At 37.6% G+C, this 21,592-nt stretch overlaps 1 protein-coding gene across 1 annotated transcript in view; it reads right to left on the bottom strand.

Moving 5' to 3' along the window:
- Positions 1 to 20,974, bottom strand: part of ENTHD1 (ENTH domain containing 1) — an 88,168-nt gene extending 67,194 nt beyond the window's left edge. The window contains exons 1-2 of the mRNA XM_053584941.1: positions 20,626 to 20,974; positions 6,418 to 6,660 (exon numbers count right to left, since the gene is read on the bottom strand). Of these exons, the coding sequence (XP_053440916.1) occupies positions 6,418 to 6,660; positions 20,626 to 20,974 (592 nt within the window). The remainder of the gene's footprint in view (positions 1 to 6,417; positions 6,661 to 20,625) is intronic.
- Positions 20,975 to 21,592: the final 618 nt, after the last annotated feature.

Raw genomic sequence — 21,592 nt, 5'->3', positions numbered from 1 at the left:
GGTCACTGCTTGATATAAACTGGTGAAAATCCTAAGAATCTCATTTGTAAATTGAGGTTTTCTTCTTGGAGAAAACAACCTGGGACCACTTCAGCCCCTGAGGATCTGGGCTGAGCACAGTAATCCAAGGCTTTCTTTCCCAGTGTTCCAGACAGGCCCCATTTCATTTTCTGAATTCCTAGAAACTTCCCTTAAGCAACCCAACCTCTACAGTCACCTGCAGCATCCCATAGGCAGTGTTCCGAGTCACTCTGACTCCAGCTCACATGTTCTGTTTTTATTTTGTTCAATTATTTATTTTAAATGTTTTGAAGGAGAGAGCCTTGGAGACTCTCTATACCTCTTGTGAGGTCAGTGTTGTCCCAAGCAGTGTGTCACTTCCAGTCTTTGGTTATTCTGCAATAGATGGAGCTCATACTCTAATTGCCAGAAGTAGACCTTTACTAAAACACAGCAAATGGAGGCCAAAGTGGGAGAATCACTTGAGGCCAGGAGTTTAAGATCAGCCTGGGCAGCATAGCAAGACCCCATATCTAAAAAAAAAAAAAAATCAGCCAGGTGTGGTGGTACATGCCTGTACTCCTAGCTACTTGGGAGGCTAAGCCCAGAAGATCATTTGAGGTTACAGTGACTGCACCACTGCACTCTAGCCTGGGCAGTAGAGCAAGACCCTGTCTCAAAACAGAACAAACACAAGAATATAGTATATTTTTATAAAAATAATCTCTCTCTAGTTATTTCTCTACATGTATGTATGGATTGGAAGATGCCTAGAGTTACATTAATCTAATATTAATGATGGCTATTTCTGAGTCATGAGATTGGAACTGATTCTCTATAACAAAGCTGTATTGTTTTTAAAAAATTAGTGATTTTCCAAAACAAAAACAAGAAAAAAAATAAGCAGAATGGAAGCAAATACAGTCATGTGTAGCTTAACAAGGATACATTTTGAGAATGCAATTAAGTGATTTTATTGTACAAACATCATAGAGAGTACTTAAGAAAACCCAGCTGACTACACTAGGCGGTATGGTACAGCCTATTACTCTAGGCTACAAACCTGCACAGCACATTACTATACTATATACTGTAGGCAATCATAACACCATGGCAAGTATTTATGTATCTAAATACATTAAAACATAAAAATACAGTATTATAATCTTAAAGGACCACTGTCATATACATGATCCATTAGTGACCAAAATGTCATTATACATGACTATATTTAAAGATGTTAAGAGTGACTGGTTTGGGGTGGTAGGGATATAAGTTATGGTTATTTTCTTTTTTGTTCATTTTAAATTTTAAAAATTAAACTGCTTGACATTTACCAATGCAAATGTTTTAGTAACAACCACAATTTGTACCACAAGCCCTGCATCTCATCTGTACATGATCAAGACAACCAAGTATGACTCTGTATCAACTCTGTTAGTATGAAAGTTCACTGAAAGAAGTAATGACGTCAACATTGATGTTTTGATTATAAAAGCATGACAACTATTCTGCAGTGTAATAAGGCCTTGATGGCATGGATAGGTTCTTGGAAACCTCCTCTTTAGGTGAAACAACATATAACGAAACCAATTTCACCACAGGCTAATTAATTTAAGCAAGAGTGAAGTTCCTACGGCATATTTCTAGTCATAAAAACATCCCCATATTTCTAAATAAAGACCAAAACAATTCTAATGTTAAATACTATTATTTAATGTGAACTATATACAACATTTAAGAAAGAGTGATTAAAAACAAGCAATATGATTATTTACCTGGGCCATGGGTGGCTGGAGCTGCCCCTAGCTGCTCAGGGTTCTGGGAACCAACCATCCATCACACGGAGCACGAACAGAAGTCCCTTCAACTGGAACCACATAGACACACCAATTTACCTAACATGCACATCTCTGGGATGTAGGAGAAGGGAAGACTTGCAAACTCCACACAGACTACCTTGATTGGGAATTGTTTTTGTGATCTACATTATAACAAGGTTAAATGAAATGACATTATTCAAGGACCTGACATCTAATTTTAGGTTCAACAGCAATCATACAGTTTGCAGGGAAATATTTCCATAACACAGAATGCTATTACATTTGACATAGACCAAAATAAACCTTCCTTTATACAGGTAAAGTTCCAATAGAAAGAACGATGCTGCTGAAGAGCTCTTTACGAAGGATTAGATGACCAACATGGGTAATGTTTTGCTGATCTGGTTGTAAACAGTGTCTATGGAGCTAGTTTTTGTAATAATTATTGCAACTCCAGTGTTTACAGCTGAGTTGCAATTGTGCTTTTTGTAGAGTTTTGTGTTGCCATCAAACAGCAATTGTCCACCTCTGCCTTTAAACATCAAAATCACCTAACAAAAACCACCCAAAGCTATCTACCAAAAATAAAACCTGGGAAAAACATCCGGGAATAGAAAAAAAAAAAGAAGAAGAAGTGGTGATGTGTATATAACACCTTCTTTAAAGTACCTCTTTTCCCTTGCTAATTTACCACAAAGAAGCAAGGCACAGCTGTTTCAGCTCTAGAGCCTAAAGCCTGGGAATCAGATTTTTAGCAACACATTCAACTTTACATTTCACTGTAACTAAATAACTCACAGACATCTTTAAATTCCTTCTGGTGGAAATTTACCTGTATGATTCCATCACCTGCCACCATTTTCTCTAACTCAAATGTTAGCATAATTTTCAATTTCTCTCCTTCTTCTCTAATATATCATTCATTTAACCATTGCCTCTCTATGGTCTACCTTTAAACATTACCGTTCCCCTCTTTTTATAATTCCAGGGCAAGTCCTGGATACCTGGATTGAAACAATTCTCTTACAAAGCTTCCTTCAATTTGTATCACCTTCATTTCCATACAAAGCAATAAGAATTATCTTTCACCAACAGCTGCTTTCTGTAATAAGAAAGCTAAGTTCTGTGACTAAGCTAAAGATCCCTTCTGTTCTCCAAGGCCTACAATGATTCCTAGTTACTGGCTGTATCAAATTGAAATTCCAACTATTGCTTATTAGGTCCTTTATGAATTTTTCTGAGTACTCTGAATTATCAATCTATATTTTTCCACATATTCAAATTTATATTTTTTGTTCCATTTAATCAGACAACCATATATTACCATGCTTAATATGTTCCTTATTTGTATTCTCTTCCATGATGATAGAGACTATTTGCTGTCCCCTATATTGATTCTCGCCATCTTCCTTAACAATACAATCTCTTCCCGTTCATCTGGGCACACAGCTGCCCAGTATATAGACTATATTTCCTAGCCTCCCTTGCAGCTAGGAGTGTCCATGTGACTTAAGTGCTAAATAGAAATGTGTAAGCAAAACGTTATATTCAACTTTTAATAGGTGCCCTTAAAGGGAAGCAGCCTTCATATTTTTCAATCTCTCATATTGGCTAGAATGTAGATGTGATGGCTGGAGCTTGAGCAGCTATGAATCCAAAATGGAGGTTTTGTGTCTTGAAGCAACAAGACACAAATAGTCCTGGACTCAACATGGTAGAGAGCAATGTCAGTAGAATGCCTACAATGGATTATATTAGGAGAGAAATAAATGCATGTTATGTTTAAGCCACTGGCATGTTTGTGACCTCTACTACTATCACTTGTGTGGGTACACCTAATTCTACTGCTCTACCCTACTCCAAGTTTTCATTTGCTACTTCTGTCTCATTAAGAGTACCCCCCACCATATTTTCCTATCTTTTCCCTCTCTACCTCCCAGACTGTCAGTTCTTTTTCCCTTTAAAATACAGCTTCACAGGGTGGCACCTGTGGCTCAGTGAGTAGGGTCCCAGCACCATATACTGAGGGTGGAGGGTTCGAACTGGCCCCAGCCAAACTGCAACAAAAAAATAGCCAGGCATTGTGGTGGGCACCTGCAGTCCCAGCTACTCGGGAGGCTAAGGCAGGAGAATTGCCTAAACCCAAGAGCCGGAGGTTGCTGTGAGCTGTGATGTCATAGCACTCTACCGAGGGTGACAAAGTGAGACTCTGTCTCTAAAAAATAAGAAAAAATAGAAAAAGAATAATAAAATACAGCTTCAGATTCAAATCCACACGTGGAAATTGTGTTGCCAAATTTACCTAACTCAATTACTCTATATAAATAGATCAATGCATCTATATAAATAAATGAAATAATGTAATAGATTCTTAAACAAATTTACTACAGCTTTTACATCCAAATATTCTCTATTTACATTAAATAGTGCTCTTACTATAGATTTGCTTCAGTGATGCTATCACTGACCAAAACTCTTTTGCAACATTCTTTTGTAAAAACAGACTTGAAAGTGCACAGTGCATTACAAGATATACCTTCTGTGAAAGCAGAAATGTACTTGACTTGCTTACCATGCCTATAATAGTGCCTGGCATATAGTAAACAGCTATGCAACATGTGTTTATAGTATTAAAAAAATAAATTGTAACAAAAGTTCATTTGAAGGTAGAATGATTTTTGTAAAAACAGTCAAAAGCCTTTCAGAGCTCAGTGTAGTGAATAAGGATGTCTCATAAAGCTGGAAAATATCACTACAGGTTAAAGAAAAAAACACAATCAGAGATGATAAAACAATAAACCAGAATTTCTCGTATGAATCATAAAATCAGAGTTGAGTTATTTTAGCATCAATCTGGGGACTCCCTTCTTATATTTACAACAAACTAGGCCAAGTTTGCTCCAGTTTCAGAATACTTTCCCCTGCTACTCCCTCTGCCTGTTACAGAGGAGAAACTGTGGGTTTGGTTCCAGAGAACCACAATAAAGTGAATCGCTGAGTTTTTTGGCTTCCTAGTGTGTATATTTAAAAGTTATGTTTACACTGTACTGCAGTCTATTAAATGTGCAATAGCATTGTCTGAAAAAAAATGCACATACCTTAATTAAAAAATACTTTATTGCTAAAAAATGCTAATGATCATCTGGGTCTTCAGTGAGTCACAATCTTTTTGCTGGCAGAATATATTACCTCAATGCTGATAGCTTCTAACTGATTAAGGTGGGAGTTGCTGCAAGCTAGGGTAGCTGTGTCAGTATTTTAAAATAAGACAACAATGAATTTTGCTGCATCAACTGACTCTTCCTTTTACAAAAGATTTCTCTGTAGCAGTCAATGCTGTTTGATACAGCATTTTACCCATAGTAGATCTTTTTCCCAAAATTGGATTTAATCCTCTGAAGCCATGCAGCTGTTTCATCAATTAAATGTGTGTAATATTCTAAATCTTTTTATGGCATTTCAACAATAGTCACAGAATCTTTACCAGGAGCATATTCACTCTCAAGAAACTAGCCAGGTATGGGGGCAGGTTTTCTATAGTCCCAGCTACTCAGGAGGCTGAGGAGGCAAGAAGATCACTTGAGCTCAGGAGTCCAAAACTGAAGTGAACATGATCCCACCATCACAATCCAGCCTGGGCAACAGATGGAATGAGGAGAGGTGGGGGAGGGAGAGGGGAGGGAGGCCACTTTCTTTGCTCATCCATAAGAGGCAATTCCTTATCCATGCAAATTTTATCATGAGATTGCAGTTACTCCATCATATTTTCAGGCTCCACCTCTAATTCTAATTCTCTTGCAATTTCCACCACATCTGAAGTTACTTCCTCCACCGGAGTCTTGAACACCCCTCAAAGTCAACCATGAGGGTTAGAATTAACTTCTTCCAGACTCTGTTAATGTTGATACTGTGTCCTCATAATTTTTCTTAAGGGCATCTAGAATGGGAGTCCTTTCCAGAAGCTTTTCACTCTACTTTGCCCAGATCCATCAGAAGAATCACTATTTCTCAAATGATAAGACTTGAAAGTCAAAATTACTCCTTGATCCATGGGCTGCAGAATGAATTCATGTTTTTGCTTCTTCAAATTGTACATTCCTCATACATAATTTATCAACAGAATTTGTACAAGAGAAGGGGAAAATGACATTCTTTTAGGTTTTAGCAAACTTTGTAGAAAAGATAATATCATTTTCTTGCTGATTTCTATTATAATATTATAAATAAATTCTTCTTTTAAAACAGTTCAGTAATCCAGATTTAAAGTTTTAGGCAAAGTATTATCCTGGAAGAATTTTTAAAGCACTTTTATGATTTTGAGGCACATTTCAGAAAATTTCAATTTCTTATTGTGTAGGATCAAATAGCACCCAAGCACACACACCCAGACACTAAGTCTCAGAAAAAAGTACTCCTTCACATTCTAGTTATGAATAAAATCTTATAATTAAATTATGTCTTTGTTCTCTGCAGTATGAAATCTAATATAGTAATAATAGAACTAATATTACTAATAATTTAGTAATAATATATGTTTTTTAACTGTTCGTAAATGATGTCTATTGCACTTTAGGCCAAGGTTCAGTATACGTACTTTTATTACGTAGCCTTGCAACCATAAGAAGCTTATGCTTCTTCTCTGAAGCAGGAACTTCTGGTGTAGGGGCAGAAGCACATGCTGTTGGTGAGTTACCTGTACCAGGTAATTTTTTAGGAAATGTCATAGAGTAGGAGGTTCGCCGTCTAGTCCGACATGCCACTTCCCTCTCTTTATATAGCAACTGTTCATCCATCAGCAATGTTATGACTTGCTTAGACTTCTCTCGAATGTAATGACCTAAAAAATATATTGAATATAATTGCAATCAGTGTAACTGGCTTATTGTACCCTCAATGAATCCCCAACAATAAAAAAAAAAGAAAAAAAAATATATTGAATATACTTAGAAAGGGAAATACTAATCAAGGCTATAATCAGCTTTTATTCTACAGAAAATTAAGAAAAAATGAAAATGTGAGCAGTGAAAAAAACCTGCAGCAAACAAAAAGGTGCCAGTAAATATACTTGTTTTCCTAAACTTTAAGTAGTAAATAAATAACTAATATATGATTAAATCATATATTACATGGCATTACATTTTTCACTTTAAATACATTATAGGATTTTCCTTTTAAAAGCAATACCTGCTCTGTAATAATAAACACCATAGGCATACAAAGAAGAGGAATAAAGTAGAACTAGATATACTGACGTAGATGTATGACCATGACATGTGGCTAAAGACTTAAGTAATATACACAGTATGAATCTAAGCTGTAAAGCACAGGGGAGAATAAAACACTATATGTACTCGGAAGGAAGAGTGCTAAATAGAAATAGACATAGATTGCTATGGTTTGAATGGAGCCCTTCCAAAATTCAGTTGTTGCCAGTGTAATCTCTTAAGAGGTGGGGCCTTTAAGAGGTGATTAGGCCCTTAGGGCTTCCCCTTTAAGAACGGGATAAAGACCTTTATAAAAAAGAGTGTTTGTCTCTTTCTTGCCTTCTGCCTCCATCCTGTGAGGGCACAGCATTCCTCCCCTCCAGAGGATGCAGCATCAAGGTGCCATCTTGGAAGCGGAGAGCAATTCTCACCAAACAACTAAGCCTACTGGTGCCTTTGATCTTGGACTACCTAGCCTCCAAAAGTGTGAGAAAATAAATTTCCGCTCTTTATAAATTACCCAGTCTGTGGTATCAGATGGACTAAGACAGATATTCCAGCAGGCACAATGTTGTTAATATTTGTTGCACTGAAGGGATTCAATTGGCGCAAGACAAGATAAGGGAGCACAATTGGCTTCTTTGACATATATCCTAACAAAACAACTTATTGTCATTGATAGAGTAACAGAGCACAGTCGCAGGCCAGAATTCTAGTGATGGCTCTGTCCTTAACCATCTGTATGACTCGGAGTCAGTCAGGTGGTCTGTCTGGGCCTAAGTCTCCTATTTGAAAAGCAGTTCTTCTGTTCAGTATAATTCACAGATATAAAAGTACACTGTACCTATAATTCACTTGAATATATAGTATTAGCATTATTCTCAACCTTCTCCCACAAGAAATGATAAAGGCAATCATCTATCTCTCTGCATCTTGGGACCAACCAACATGAACATGTCAGGTCTCCCTAGGCTTCCAGAAGTAAAATAAAAAGTCCCTAAAGATCCACTAGTATCAGCTCCATGCTTGTAGCACAGTGGTTATGGTACCAACCACATGCACCAAGGATGGCAGGTTTGAACCCAACCCGGGGCACCTAAACAACAATGACAACTGCAACAAAAAAACAGCCAGGTGTTGTGGCGGGTGCCTGTAGTCCCAGCTACTTGGGAGGCTGAGGCAAGAGAATCACTTGAGCCCAAGAGTTTGAGGTTGCTGTGAGCTGTGACACCACAGCACTGTACCAAGGGTGACACAGTGAGACTGTGTCTCAAAGAAAAAAGAAAAGAAAACAAACAAACAAAAAGATCCACTATTATGCTCATTTTGAGCTTGCAATGTTTGCTAACTGCCAGTCACTTCATTAAGGATAGGTATGGACAGTGCCAGAAACCTTTACTCCAGTTACCATCTTTTCCAAGATTATTCTATTTAATCTCACTTCTTAGTTATTTCTTCCTTCCAAGATTATTTTGTAACTGCTTCAAATTTTCTAACTACCCTTAATTTCCTATGATTAGTTTGCAGTCCATTACCAAGAAATCCCACATTTTTGGCTACTACTCAATGTCATATGATAAACAAAAGTAGGCTGTGAAATTTTAGCCTTTGGGGACAGTATGTCAGATACTATCTTTCCCTTGGTAAATTGACATAGCTTGGTTTGGAGGAATGAAAAACATTTCCCCCCCATTCTTAACTTTAGAAATTCATCTCCTTCCATTTCCCCCTCATTCTATCTACCCTAAGGCTGATTCTACTATCCCAGAATCCTACCACATTCTTCACCCCCTACAGCTGCATGCTGCCTGCTGCTTCTGCCAGGAACTCTTTGCATGGCTAGATCCCCAATTCATTCCACTCAAATGTCATCTCCTTAGACAAGCCCACCCTCTCTAAAAGAAGCCCAACCCCATTACTCTCTCTTCCCTAATGCTGCTTTATTTTTTACCTTGGCATTTATCACTACATAGAATATATTCATTGTTCATTGTTTGTTTCCTCACCAAGAATATCAGCTCCATGAGGGCAGAGAAGCCTAGAAGAGTACACATAGCTCATAGTAGATACTAAATATTTACTGAGTGAATGAATCCGTTAAAACACAAAAAGTCTCTAATTTCCCCCGACATAGTATAAATGGCACCAGATTGATGAAAGATATTGAGAGCCAATTTAGAACTTAGCTGCCTGAAAAAGTTGCTTTTCCTGGAATAATTTCTTGCCACACTCCTATAATTAAGTTAGAATTAGAAATTATGGGACAGATGTGGAATATTTTCCTTGGAGTCTGTGTACATTGGTGCAATTTTGAGGGCAGCTGCAATAGTTCTAAGAGACAAGTCATAGGGAAGAAATGACACAGAAGTGAGCTTCTGCCCTAGTACCCTGGCTACTTCCCTCCCACTCCAGAAATGCTGGGTACTATAACCTGGCTGTTGTAAAGCATCAAAGCTGAGAGTGAGAAAACCCAAGAACTCAATAAACCTACTTCAAGGAGTTAAATAATAACAATAGTAATAATAAGAAGGCATCTGCTTCTAAACAATATGTTTCTGAAAAAAAGGAAAGAGGGCATTATACTGAAATAATATAGTACTTGAAATAGAATAAACTTAAGCAGCAAAAGAAAGAAATGGAGGCAGGGAGGTAGAAAATATGGATTCTTTGAAACAAGAAACTATGCCAAAAGATGAGAGTGTCCAAGGAAATCACATAAAACACATCAAGATGAAAGGGTTGTTAGTTGAGGTAAAGGTTAAAGTGAAGATACAGCGGTATACTGCTTTAATCAGGAATCTTTTGGTTACAAGTGACAGAAATTCTATTTTAACTGGGTAACAAAAGTCATTGGAAAGCCAAGGGTTGCAACCAGGCCTCAGGTACATAAGAAGCAGAGACTGGAAAACCACCAGAACCCTTTCTTCCTCTCTTATCTCTGCTTATCTCTGACTAATGCCTTTATTTTCTTCCCCCACCCCCAAATTGGTTTATTTTATCGAGATATGAAGATGGCCACAGTTCCAGATTCACACCTCACACTGACACCTGAGAAGTCTCCTTCCTTCCTTCCTTCCTTCCTTTGAACTTGAAGTATCAGGAGAATGACTGAGTGACCGCCTTGAAACAGTCACATGCCCATCACTTTGGCCACAGGGTGCAACACTACAACTGGCCACCTCCATTAAACACAGCAGAGTAAGAGTGAGATCAACATGACAGAAAAACAAATAAGCACATAGTCAACCTGAAGAGTTCTCCAAACAAAAAGTAAAAGACAAGAAGATCAAATTACTAGAGCAACTGCATGAGAGATCAACATCCAAGGACATTCACTTTTGCAGTCAATCATTTCTTGAGCACTTCTATTTCAGAAAATGTTCTAAGCAATGAAGGCACAAGTAGCATTTACATTTAGTTGACTGAAATATCCAATAATCATAAACAAGATAATTTCAGATAAAAAAATAAATGTTTTAAAGGAAATAAAGAAGGGCGATATGCTAAACATTAATTTGGATACAGTTGTGGAAAGTCTTACTAAGGAGATGACATAGCTTAGTCTTGAACGAGAAAAAGCCAGCCACATAGGACAGAGTGCCAGGCAGTGGAACCACTCCTATTTCACTTCTTTGGGGAGGCCTTCCCCTGACAGTCAGCCCCTCCCTCCCAGCATGCTCTACATAGGCGCAGGCCTCCAACTTGGTCAGGTCCTGCTTTCAGACACTCCACAGCACCTTACACTTGTCTCAGAGAGGACTTCCACAGTTTGTAATTGCCCATTTACATCAGACTAATAACATCTGTGAAGGCCAGGACAATACTCATTTAAGAAGCACTTAAGAAAAGTTTGTGAAATGAATGAATATGCTAAGGAAAAATTTCCCAAATGCTGGAGGGGAGGCTACATAAGCTTACAAGTGAATATTATGTAAAGAGAACTGGAAATACTGTAAATTCAAAGATTTGGGGCATTGAGATTTACCACCAGGAAAAACACATATCATAAAATCATTTTTAAAAACTTTGTAATAGGCTTCAAATACTTATAAAAATATCTTAATACTGTTGTCTCTATTCCTTACCCATCTCCCTCCTGAGAGCTACTCTTCTTCCCATATTCCTTTTGCAGTGACTTTTAACTCTATTCTAAGTTAGAAATATGAACATACATTTCCCCAAATTTGGTTATTCACATCTATTGATTATACCTACTAAACAACTTCTAAATCCATTCTCTCTTCTCCATCTCCCCTGGTTCAGACCTTGATCACTGGTGGCCTGTGGCGTCCTAAATTACTTGTCTTTAATTTCCCTTCCAAACTACCTTCCACAAAGCCTCCAGGAAATGGGGCAGCGATGAGAAGAGAGGAAAGAAATATCTAAAATATCTGATTAAGTTGTTTTCAAGTTAAAAAATCTTCAGTGAAGTTGGCACAGTAAGTTCATGCTTCAAAGTATCTCTCTGTTCTCCTCCAAATACACAATAATAATAGACGCTGTCCTTCTCAAAAACAAGATGAAAAACTCCCCAATGCAGAAATATAGGAGAAATAAAAAGCAGTGAACAGGGCTGATGCCTCAGGCTGCAGGGTTCTTGATCTGGCAGGCAGGAGTTCAGCTCCTCAGGTGTTAGCAAACCACAGCTGGTCTCACTGGTGATGTTGGGGGGTCTGTGTTTTGAGAGAAGGCCTTGGGAAGAAAAGAAAATGGAAAAAAAAAATAGCTGCTACCTGCTTCCTAGGCTATCACTTATTCACAGCTGTGGGTCTAAAAACAGGAAGACACACATGCAGGCTTAAGACTTAGAACTAAACTAAGCCACCTACTTGCTCAGTCCTCGTGTCTGTGACACTCCAGTGTTGTCCTAAGGCATGAGCCCTGAGGCATCTTTGTAAGGCCTGTATTGGAAGCTCTAGGGGGCTGGGTAAAGAGAACTGACAAAGCCAACAGAAAGGAAAAAGTGAACATGAGTGGTTGTGGGAAGAACCTCCCACTCAAGGAGCCTAAAAACTAAAATTCTAAAATACATTTTTTAAAAACTCCAATGCTAAGAAAGACAGCCAATATAATCAGCAATTAAAACAAATTCATTCCAAATGAAAACAATGTTTCCATAGGATCTTATAGAATTCAACATCCCATAGGATTTAAAAATCTAATAAGGATTTTTAAATAAATAATTGAGAGATTAATACATTACTTATATCCACAACAAGGAATATGAAATTATAAAACAAAATAAAGACAGGCAAAAATGAAACAAGAACAGATGGATATGAAAAGAACGAATTAAAAATCCTAGATTTGAAAACCATAGACATTGAGATTTTAAAAAACCCTCCACATCCAAGATAGACTCTGGACTTGAACAGTTGAAGACAGAATTAGTAACTGGAGACCAGCCAGTACCAAGGAATTCTTCTAAAATACAGCACAGAAAGGTAATAAAATTAAAGTCAGAAAGACTCCAATATTCATATAGAAGAAATTTTAAAAGAAGAAACTAAGGTAAGTCACAAAAAAGCAACACTGAGAGACAAGAATAGAGAATTTTACAGAAAAGACATGAATCCTCACATCAAAGATGATTTCCAAAGACCAGGCAAAATAAATAAAGATAAATCTATACTAGAACATCACAGAAAAATAGAAGAACTTTGAGGGTACAGAAGAAATCTTAGAGCCTTCCTTCTTTATAACAGCACACTTGCCATTCTGTCAGCACATCAGTCATTCAGCCAGCAAACATTTATTCCATACCTCCACCAGGGCAAGTGAAGACAGACAGAAATTAAGTAACCTCCTACCGAGGGCCACAAAGTGAGACTCTGTCTCTACAAAAAAAAAAGAAAGAAAATTCTAGTTAAAAAAAAAAAAAGAAAGAAATTAAGTAACCTCAGTTCTCCAAACCCAGTGAAAGAGACTGACCTGTGAGACAACAGTTACAGCAGTGTACTGGAGCCACAGGGATACATGGGCAAAGTACCAGGGACAAGCTAAGGAGTGACTGCTTAACTCTACACGACAGCAGAAAAGAACTTCCTAGTCAGTACTTGCACTGAGCTTTACTTGAACGTCAATATATGTTCCAGGAAATAAAAATAACAAAAGTAAAAATCTATCAAGGACTAATAATATTAGTTAATACTGACAGATGACTTACTACATACCTAACTCTCAGGCATACCTCTAATCTTCACAACAACCCTCGGGGTTAATTATTAAGTCCATTTTATGAAAAAGAAAAGTAAGGTTTAGGGTGATAAGGTCACTTTCCCAAAGTCACCAAGCTAATAAGCTAGAAAGCAGAGATTAGCTCTACAAAAATAACAAAATACATTTATGTTTATCTTTGACTGAACTTAGTATGTAATTGTAAGCGGTTGTATGTAATGAGAACCGTCAGGCAGAATAATTTTGTTGACACAGCGCTGAAAAGGCTAACTAAACTGGTTGCCCTCCCTTTTTTGTTTACCGTGTTCTGTCACCCACGTGAGTACAATAAATAAAGAGCACTGTGGGAAGACTAGCCAGTTGGGCAAAGTCACATTCAACTTTGAATAAATTCATGCTTTGCTTCTTCGTACCATGATGACTAATGACTATATTTGTTGAAAATGAACACAAGCCTACCTAAAATATTCAACTATTTTAAATAACATTTTTTTGTTTTACTCACACTAATATAACTTTTAACTACAAGGCTTATTATGACATAAAGCCTACAACATAACATGTAAACGAAAGTATTTGTTCATCAAAAACAACTGTTACAGTTAGGTATAGTGGTTCACGCCTGTAGCCCCAGCACTTTGGGAAGCTGAGGCAGGAGGACATAGCACACAGCAAGACTTCAACTCTACAAAAAATAAACAAATTAGCCAGGTATGGTAGCTGGTGCCTGTAGTCCCAGCTATTGAGGAGGCTAAAAGCAGGAGGGTCATGTGAGTCCAGGAGTTTGTGATGATAGTGAGCTATGATCATGCCACTATACTTCAGCCTGGATAATAGAGCAAAAAAATTCGTTGCAGGAAAATACATTTGTTCACTTAAGCTATAAATGAACACAGAAGCCTTGTGTTAATTAACTCACCAACAATATCCACACTGTATTACTTTATTAGTCCACAACCATATATCAGATAGTTTCTCTGATTAGATAACTTTGACTAGTGCTGACAGCAGCACAGAAAAAAAATTAAGTCTACTTTGAAGTTTGATTTTTTTCCGTACATTGCCTAGCCACTATATTATACTGAGTAGGAACAGTCTGCCTCATACTACCCCAAATAATTGTCCCTCTATAATTTTGGTTATTTGGCTTTATAGCCTTGACATGGCTAATCAACATCTAATTTTGCAAGGACACAGATGTGGACGTAAATGTCCATAAACATTGTGAACATAAAAGAGAGAATGTTAGACTACCCGAGAATGTCAAGGAGATTGAGGACTATCATCTGGGAACCTTGAGTCATCTGTGATAACATGGTACCCGTTCTCCCAAGGTGGTGCATAAACTGTAATGGGCTCTAACCAAAGACAAAAGAAACTGACCCAACCAAGCCACTGTTTTCTTCCTATTTGTCCAAGACCATCAAATTGGCTAGACTTAAGGGAAGGATTTTTATCAGGCATGAGAACCATAATAAAGAAAATATGTTGTATATTTCTTATTCCATTTCTGACTTAAATAATTTTGAAACAGATACAAAAAAAGATAAACTTGACTTCTAGTCCAAAAAAAATGTACTCCATCCCAATAAGTAAAAAACTGAATCAACAACTCTTCTTAGATCCATCAGAGAGGTGCAGTCACAGGGCAAGTCACTGAGCCCCAAACTGCACAGACTGACAGGCAAACGCAGTACAGAATCACATCTGCTGGAACAGAAACTCACAAGCACAAACCTCCAGGGGAACAAGTGCTGAGTCACAGAAACCTGGACTATAAACTGACGAATGCTGCAGGCTCAGTGTGGATGTGTCTGAGAGAGAAAAACTCCAGGGAATCAGTCATCAGCAGCCCCCACACTTTTGTGAGGTTTACCTCAAGGAACTTGACCAAATTCCCAAAGTGAATACTACAGAAAAATACCCTTGTGCTTCTGATGGGGGTACAGTAAAAGGAAACAATTTTAAATATTCCAAAGCATTCTGTTCTTAAGTTCTACCATCAGGAGAAACTAGTTAACGAGGGCCTTAACTTGATGGGGTATTCTCAGAGCTTAACCGATCTGTGAGAAGGGATATACCCAATTGCAATTTGCTCCATCCATCCTGTCCCACTAAAAGAGAGTTGGGGCAGGAACGCACAGAGAAGTACTTGTGAAGTTCACAGTCCACAGGCACAGACCCACTGGAAGACTGAGACCCGTTCACAGGACTGCGGAAAGCTTCCCTGCCCTCACAACTTACCACCACATTACCAAGGCCTATTTACAGGCGTTCCTTTCCCTTGTACTTCATGTCCAGTAATCAAGAAGAAATTACTTTGCCTTTGCTTTGTTGGTTAAAAAAGTGAAAAGAAGAAAAAAGGGAGGGAGTAGAAGGGGAGGGAGGGGAAGGGATAGGGATAAGGAGGGGAAGGGAGAGGAAAAATTACTAGATACACTAAAAGGCAAAAATCACAGTTTGAAAAGTCAGAACAAGCATCAAGACCAGATTCAGCTACGATGGGAAATGGGAATTATGAGACCTGGAATTTAAAACAACTATGACTGAGATGCTAAGAGTTCTAATGGATAAAATAGACAGCATGCAAGAATAAACAGATGGGCAACGTAAGCAAGGAAATGGAAATTCTAAGAACCAAAAGGAAAAAAAAAATGATAGAGATCAAAAGCACTGTAACAGAAATAAAGAATGCCTTTAATGGTCAGGTATGGTGGCTCATGCCTATAATCTTAGCACTCTGAAAAGCTGAGGCAGGATAGCTTTAGCTCAGGAGTTGAGATCAGCTTAAGCAAGAGCAAAATCCTGTCTATAAAAAATAGAAAAAAAAGCCAAGCATTGTAGCGGGCCCCTGTAGTCCCAACTACTTGGGACTGAAGCAGGAGGACCACCTGGGCCCAGGGGTTTGAGGTTGCTGTCAGGTAGGCTGACACCATAGCACTCTAGCCTGGGCAACACGGTAAGACTCTGTCTCAAAACAACAACAACAACAACAAAAAAACAGAATGCAGTAAAACTACTCAAAGAATATACAACACCAAGAGTATACTTTAACATAGCTTAGACTTTGGGTGATAAATGTATCATGGTATGTTCATCAATTGTTAACAAATATACCACTCTGGTGAGGATGTTGATAATGGGGGAGGCTATGCATATATAGAGGGAAGGTGTATGGGGAACTTTGTATTCTCAATTTTGTTGTGAATCTAAAACTTCTGTAAAAAATACTTCTTTTTTTTTGAAGATTGACAATCTTAAAAAATTTCAAAATGGCTCTTTCTCAGCGCTACCTGCAGAGGTGGCAGCCATCTTGAATCAGAGAAGATTCAAGGGCCAGATCTTGATGCCCAACATTGGTTATGGGAACAACAAGAAAACAAAGCATATGCTGCCCAGTGGTTTCTGGAAGTTCCTAACCCACAACATCAAGGAGCTGGAAGTGCTCCTCATGTGCAATAAATCTTATTGTGTAGTGATTGCTCACGTTTCCTCCAAGAACCGCAAAGCCATTGTGGAAAGAGCAGCCCAGCTGGCCATCAGAGTCACCAATCCCAATGCCAGGCTGCACAGCGAAGAAAATGGATAGACAGCTCATGTGCACATTCTATTTGTGGTTAAATAAAATCATAAAAACTGCCATTTGGCATTTTCCTTAAAAAAATTTTTTTAAATGATAAACTCAGTTCCTGTTCCAGGTTAGTGAACAAAGCTAGTTCAGTTTTCAGGCCTTTCCTTCCTGCTGTATATGTAACTAGTTACTATTAAATACTTGGTCAAGTCCAGAAACATGACACATGTTAACAGGATGGAGTAAAAGAGGTTATCCCTCTTGGGGGATATCCCTCAGGAAGGGGATAGCATCATTCATTCATTCAACAATATATTTTAGCTGTTAAATACGTGGATTATTAAGCCAAAAAGCTTAAACTGCAATCTTGACTTTGCCATTAACTAGATGTATGAATGAGTTATTCAATCTCTTTGCACCTTGGTTTCCTTGTCGGTAAAATTTTGAGGGCCAACATCATCTATCTCAAAGGGCTGTTGTGAAGATTAAGTGAATTCATACATCCCAAGTGTTTAGAACAGAGCTTGTCACACAGTTCAGTGCTATAAACTGTTTGCTAATAAAGGGGCCCAAAGAGTTAGCAAATGTAAAATAAATCTATTTTAAAATACTACATTAGTTACATTTTCAAATAATATATGCTCAGTGTTTTTCTATAGTGAACTGTTTCAGGTGGGAATACCTCTAAATGTAAAACCTTGTGTGCAATTGTTGAATATTTTTAAAGCTACACTAAATACAATATAGACCCCAAAGTCTGGAAACATAGGAAAAATCAAGTATTTATTTTTCATATTAACAACTGCACTTATTGCTTAAATTTAGAGATACGTCACTTGAAAAACTTTCTAGAGATTGGAGAGTAAATTGTACTTATGTTATTTCAAATAGTAACTCACTATTTGAAAATAAGTTTCTCTTTTGTTTCTTTTGTTTTCTGATTTGTTTTCCCTCTTTTTTTCCCCTTTAATAATTATTAACCACTGAGCATGCACCACATGATAGGCACTGTTGGAGATATTGGAGATAAAGGGGAATGAAGGATAAAAACTTACCTATTGGGTACAATGTACACTATCCTGGTGACAAGCACACTAGAAGCTGACTTCAGTTTTATGCAATTCATTCACATAACAAAAACACTTTTACTCCCTTAATATTGTGAAATAAAAATTTAAAAATACAGTACTAAAGTACTCAGGCCAAAAAATTTTTCAATTTTTGTACATCAAAAGACATCAAGAATGTAAAAAGCTCAAGTGGCTAGGGTGCCAGCCACATACACCAGAGCTGTCAGGTTCGGATCCAGCCTGGGCCTGCCAAACAACAATTACAGCTGCAACCAAAAAATAGCCAGGCCTTGTGGCGGGAGCCTGTGGTCCTAGCTGCTTGGAGGCTGAGGCAAAAGAATTGCTTAAACCCAGGAGTTTGAGGTTGCTGTGAGCTGTGACACCTCGGCATTCTACCCAGGGGGATAGCTTGAGGCTCTGTCTCAAAAAAAAAAAGAAAGAAAGTAAAAAGAATCTATAGAATAGGAGAGGATATTTGCAAATCACCTCTCTGATAAAGGTCTTGCATCTAAAATATACAAAGAACTTTTAAAATTCAACAATTAAAAACCTCCAGTTAATATTGGGCAAAGGATTTGAATAGACATGTCTCCAAAGACGTACGACATGAAAAGATGCTCAATATCATTAATCTTTAGGGAAATGTAATTCAAAACCACAATGAGATATCACTTCACATCCAGTAGGATAGCTATAATCAAAAAAGGGACAATAACTAGTGTTGGCAAGGACACAGAGAAATTGGAATCCTCTTACATTACTGGTAGGAATGTAAAATGGTGCAACCACTATGGAAAGGTTCAGCAATTCCTTAAAAAGTTAAACACTGATTAGCATTTGATCTAGCAATTCCACGCCTAAGTATATGCCCAAATGAATTGAACCAGAATTTGAACTGATACTTGCACCCCAATGTTACCTGCAGCACTATTCACAGTAGTACTATACATACGATCCCACTTACATGAAATAACAAGAATAAGCAAATTTAAAGAGATAGGAAGTAAATAAGGGTAAGAAAGAGGAGTTACTGCTTAGCGGTTGCTGAGTTTCTGTTTTGGGGTGATGAAAATATTTTAAAAATAGATGATGGTGATGGTTGTGCAACATGGTAAATGTAAATTAATGCCAGTTGAGCTGAACACTTAGAAAGGCAAATTTTCTTATATAAATTTTATTATAATTTTAAAAAATTATAATGTGGGGCCAGGCACAGTGGGCTCATGCCTATAATCCTAGCACTTTGGGAGGCTGAGGCAAGAGGATTGCTTGAGGTCAGGATTTCAAGACCAGTCGGAGCAACATAGGGAGACACCCATCTCTACAGAAAATGAAAAATTAACTGGGCATGATGGTACCTCCAAGCTACTTGGGAGGCTGAGGCAGAGGGAGTTTGAGGTTGCACTGAGCTATGATTGTGCTACTGCACTCTATTCTAGGCAATAGAGCAAGACCCTGTCTCAAAGAAAACAAATTATAAAGTTATATACCTAAAACCATATAAATGCACACTTTAAATAGGTGAATTTTATGGTATGCGAATTATATCTCAATAGAGCTATTTTAAAAGGGGAGAGAAGAAATAAGTTCTCAAGGTATGAAAAAACCTGGAGAAATCGCAAAGGCATATTTCTAAGTGAAAGAAATCAGTCTGAAAAAGCTACATACTTCATGATTCCAACTTCATGACACTCAGAAAAGGCAAAACTATGGAGACAGTAAAAAGAACAGAAGTCCAGGGAGGGGGAGGGGTAAAAGCATGAATAAGTGGAGCACAGGGAATTTTTAGAGCAGTGAATGATTCTGTATGATACCAAATGGCAGAACCATGACAAGCAAGCATTTTTCAAAACCCATAGAACTGTACAACACAAAGAATGAATCCTAATGTAAATAGTAACTTGAGTTAATAGTAGTTTATCAATATTTGTTTGCCAATTGTAACAAATGTACCATACTAATGGAAGATGTTATTAATAGCAGAAATTATCTATGGGTGGGAATGGTTATGTGGGAACTCTGTACTTTGTGCATAATTTTTCTGTAAACCTAAAACTGCCCTAAAAAAGGTCTATTTTTAAAATGCATACTTAACAGAGACGGCACGGAATTTTAGCCTCTTCACATGATTCATAGGACTATTCATTTTAAACACAAATTATAATTTTACAGTAGATGGAGAGGAAGTGCTAATTCTTTTACCACTGTGGAATGTCAGGCACTACTGAATCATCCCAATATTCTACATATCCTTTCCCTACTTCACCTCCTCTTCCTCCCCCGAAAGAATTGTTTCATGACCTAAATTTTTGTGTTCGTATAACTATTTCCATCTAGTCTTTGAAGATTCCATAGTCTTTGAAATACTTCCTTAATTTATGACTAAATTCTAGCTTAATTATAATTATGAATTATACCAAATTGCTATACCTCCTGTTTTATTCATTTTTATTCATTTTCTATGAGGTATCACTTTATCAGAAATCTGTGTTAGTTTTACACCTTTAAAAAAAATTGTTCTCTAGGGCACTGAGGACTCCACATGGAGGATAAAACTGGAAACTGTAACTGTCCCAAGGGAAAGATACATAGTACCCTGAAGAACAACTGGAAGAAAGAGCATATCCAGTCCATGCTGGACACTGTCTCTTCCCAGTTTACAAAGAAAATTAAAAAAAAAAAAAAAACAATTCTTCCCAGCTACTGATTTTAAATGACTCCCCCCGAAAGAAACTCCTTATCTTTATTGGCCCACTGTATAAATTTCTTTGAACTGTTACCTTGGTCTTTTCCAGCTTCATCTATGTGTTGAAAATCTTTTAGTGTTTGAAGGTTACAGAACCCCTCTCTGCAATGCTGGATGACTTTCTTTGATCCATTCTTAATGAGATAGTCCATTAGCGTAAGGGATTTATACACATGGCGCCAGTTCTTCCCATGGTCACTGAGTCTCTGCCACAGCATATTCATAATCTCTGAGAGAGAAACTGTGTTGAACGTCAAGTCACTGATATCTAACATCAGAGAACTAGAGGGACCCCAAGGGTCGTTCGAAGTTGCTTCCCTGACTTTTACTTCAGCATCTGAGTAATTTTTCACAAAGTTTTTCACTTGCCTCCTGAATGCCATAGGTTAAGACAAGTTTGAAGGTGAAGTGGAGGATAAGAGAAATGGAATAGGAGTTTAAGTGACTGGCTTATAAAACTTGTGACAGGTAATTGGTCCCCAGTTCTGCTGCTCCCAAATACAAATGATTAATCTTCATGTTGATAAAATATCAACTTCCTACAAATAAAACACAGAAAGTATAAGTTAAATTTTTTTTTAAATCATTCTGAAACACCTAGGTTTCTAAATTAGTCTCTCACTTATTTCAGCCAGAATTGAGGGTGCCATATAAATGTTCCTAGGATGAGTACAGGAAAATCCCTCATAATGGATTGGCATATGCTATTTAAGGAAATACAGGTGATCTTTCCAGTCCTAAAAGTTCCTGCAGAAAATATCATTCAATCTACTCAGGTAGAAATATAACATAATGAGTATAAAACATTAACATGGACAGTGGACAAGTTAGTATAAAATATGGAATCCACATTTTGACATTGTAAGATACATTGTCATGCATACAAATATTATGTCCTAAAAACCAATAAAGTGAGCACAAAAACTGAGCCTTAGGGCTCAGTGCCTATAGCTCAGCAGCTTGGGTGCCAGCCACATACACCGGAGCTGGCAAGTTGAATC

This window comes from Nycticebus coucang, chromosome 3, assembly GCF_027406575.1.
Source record: "Nycticebus coucang isolate mNycCou1 chromosome 3, mNycCou1.pri, whole genome shotgun sequence".
Classification (NCBI taxonomy): domain Eukaryota; kingdom Metazoa; phylum Chordata; class Mammalia; order Primates; family Lorisidae; genus Nycticebus; species Nycticebus coucang.
This window is presented reverse-complemented; position numbering and strand designations above follow the sequence as displayed.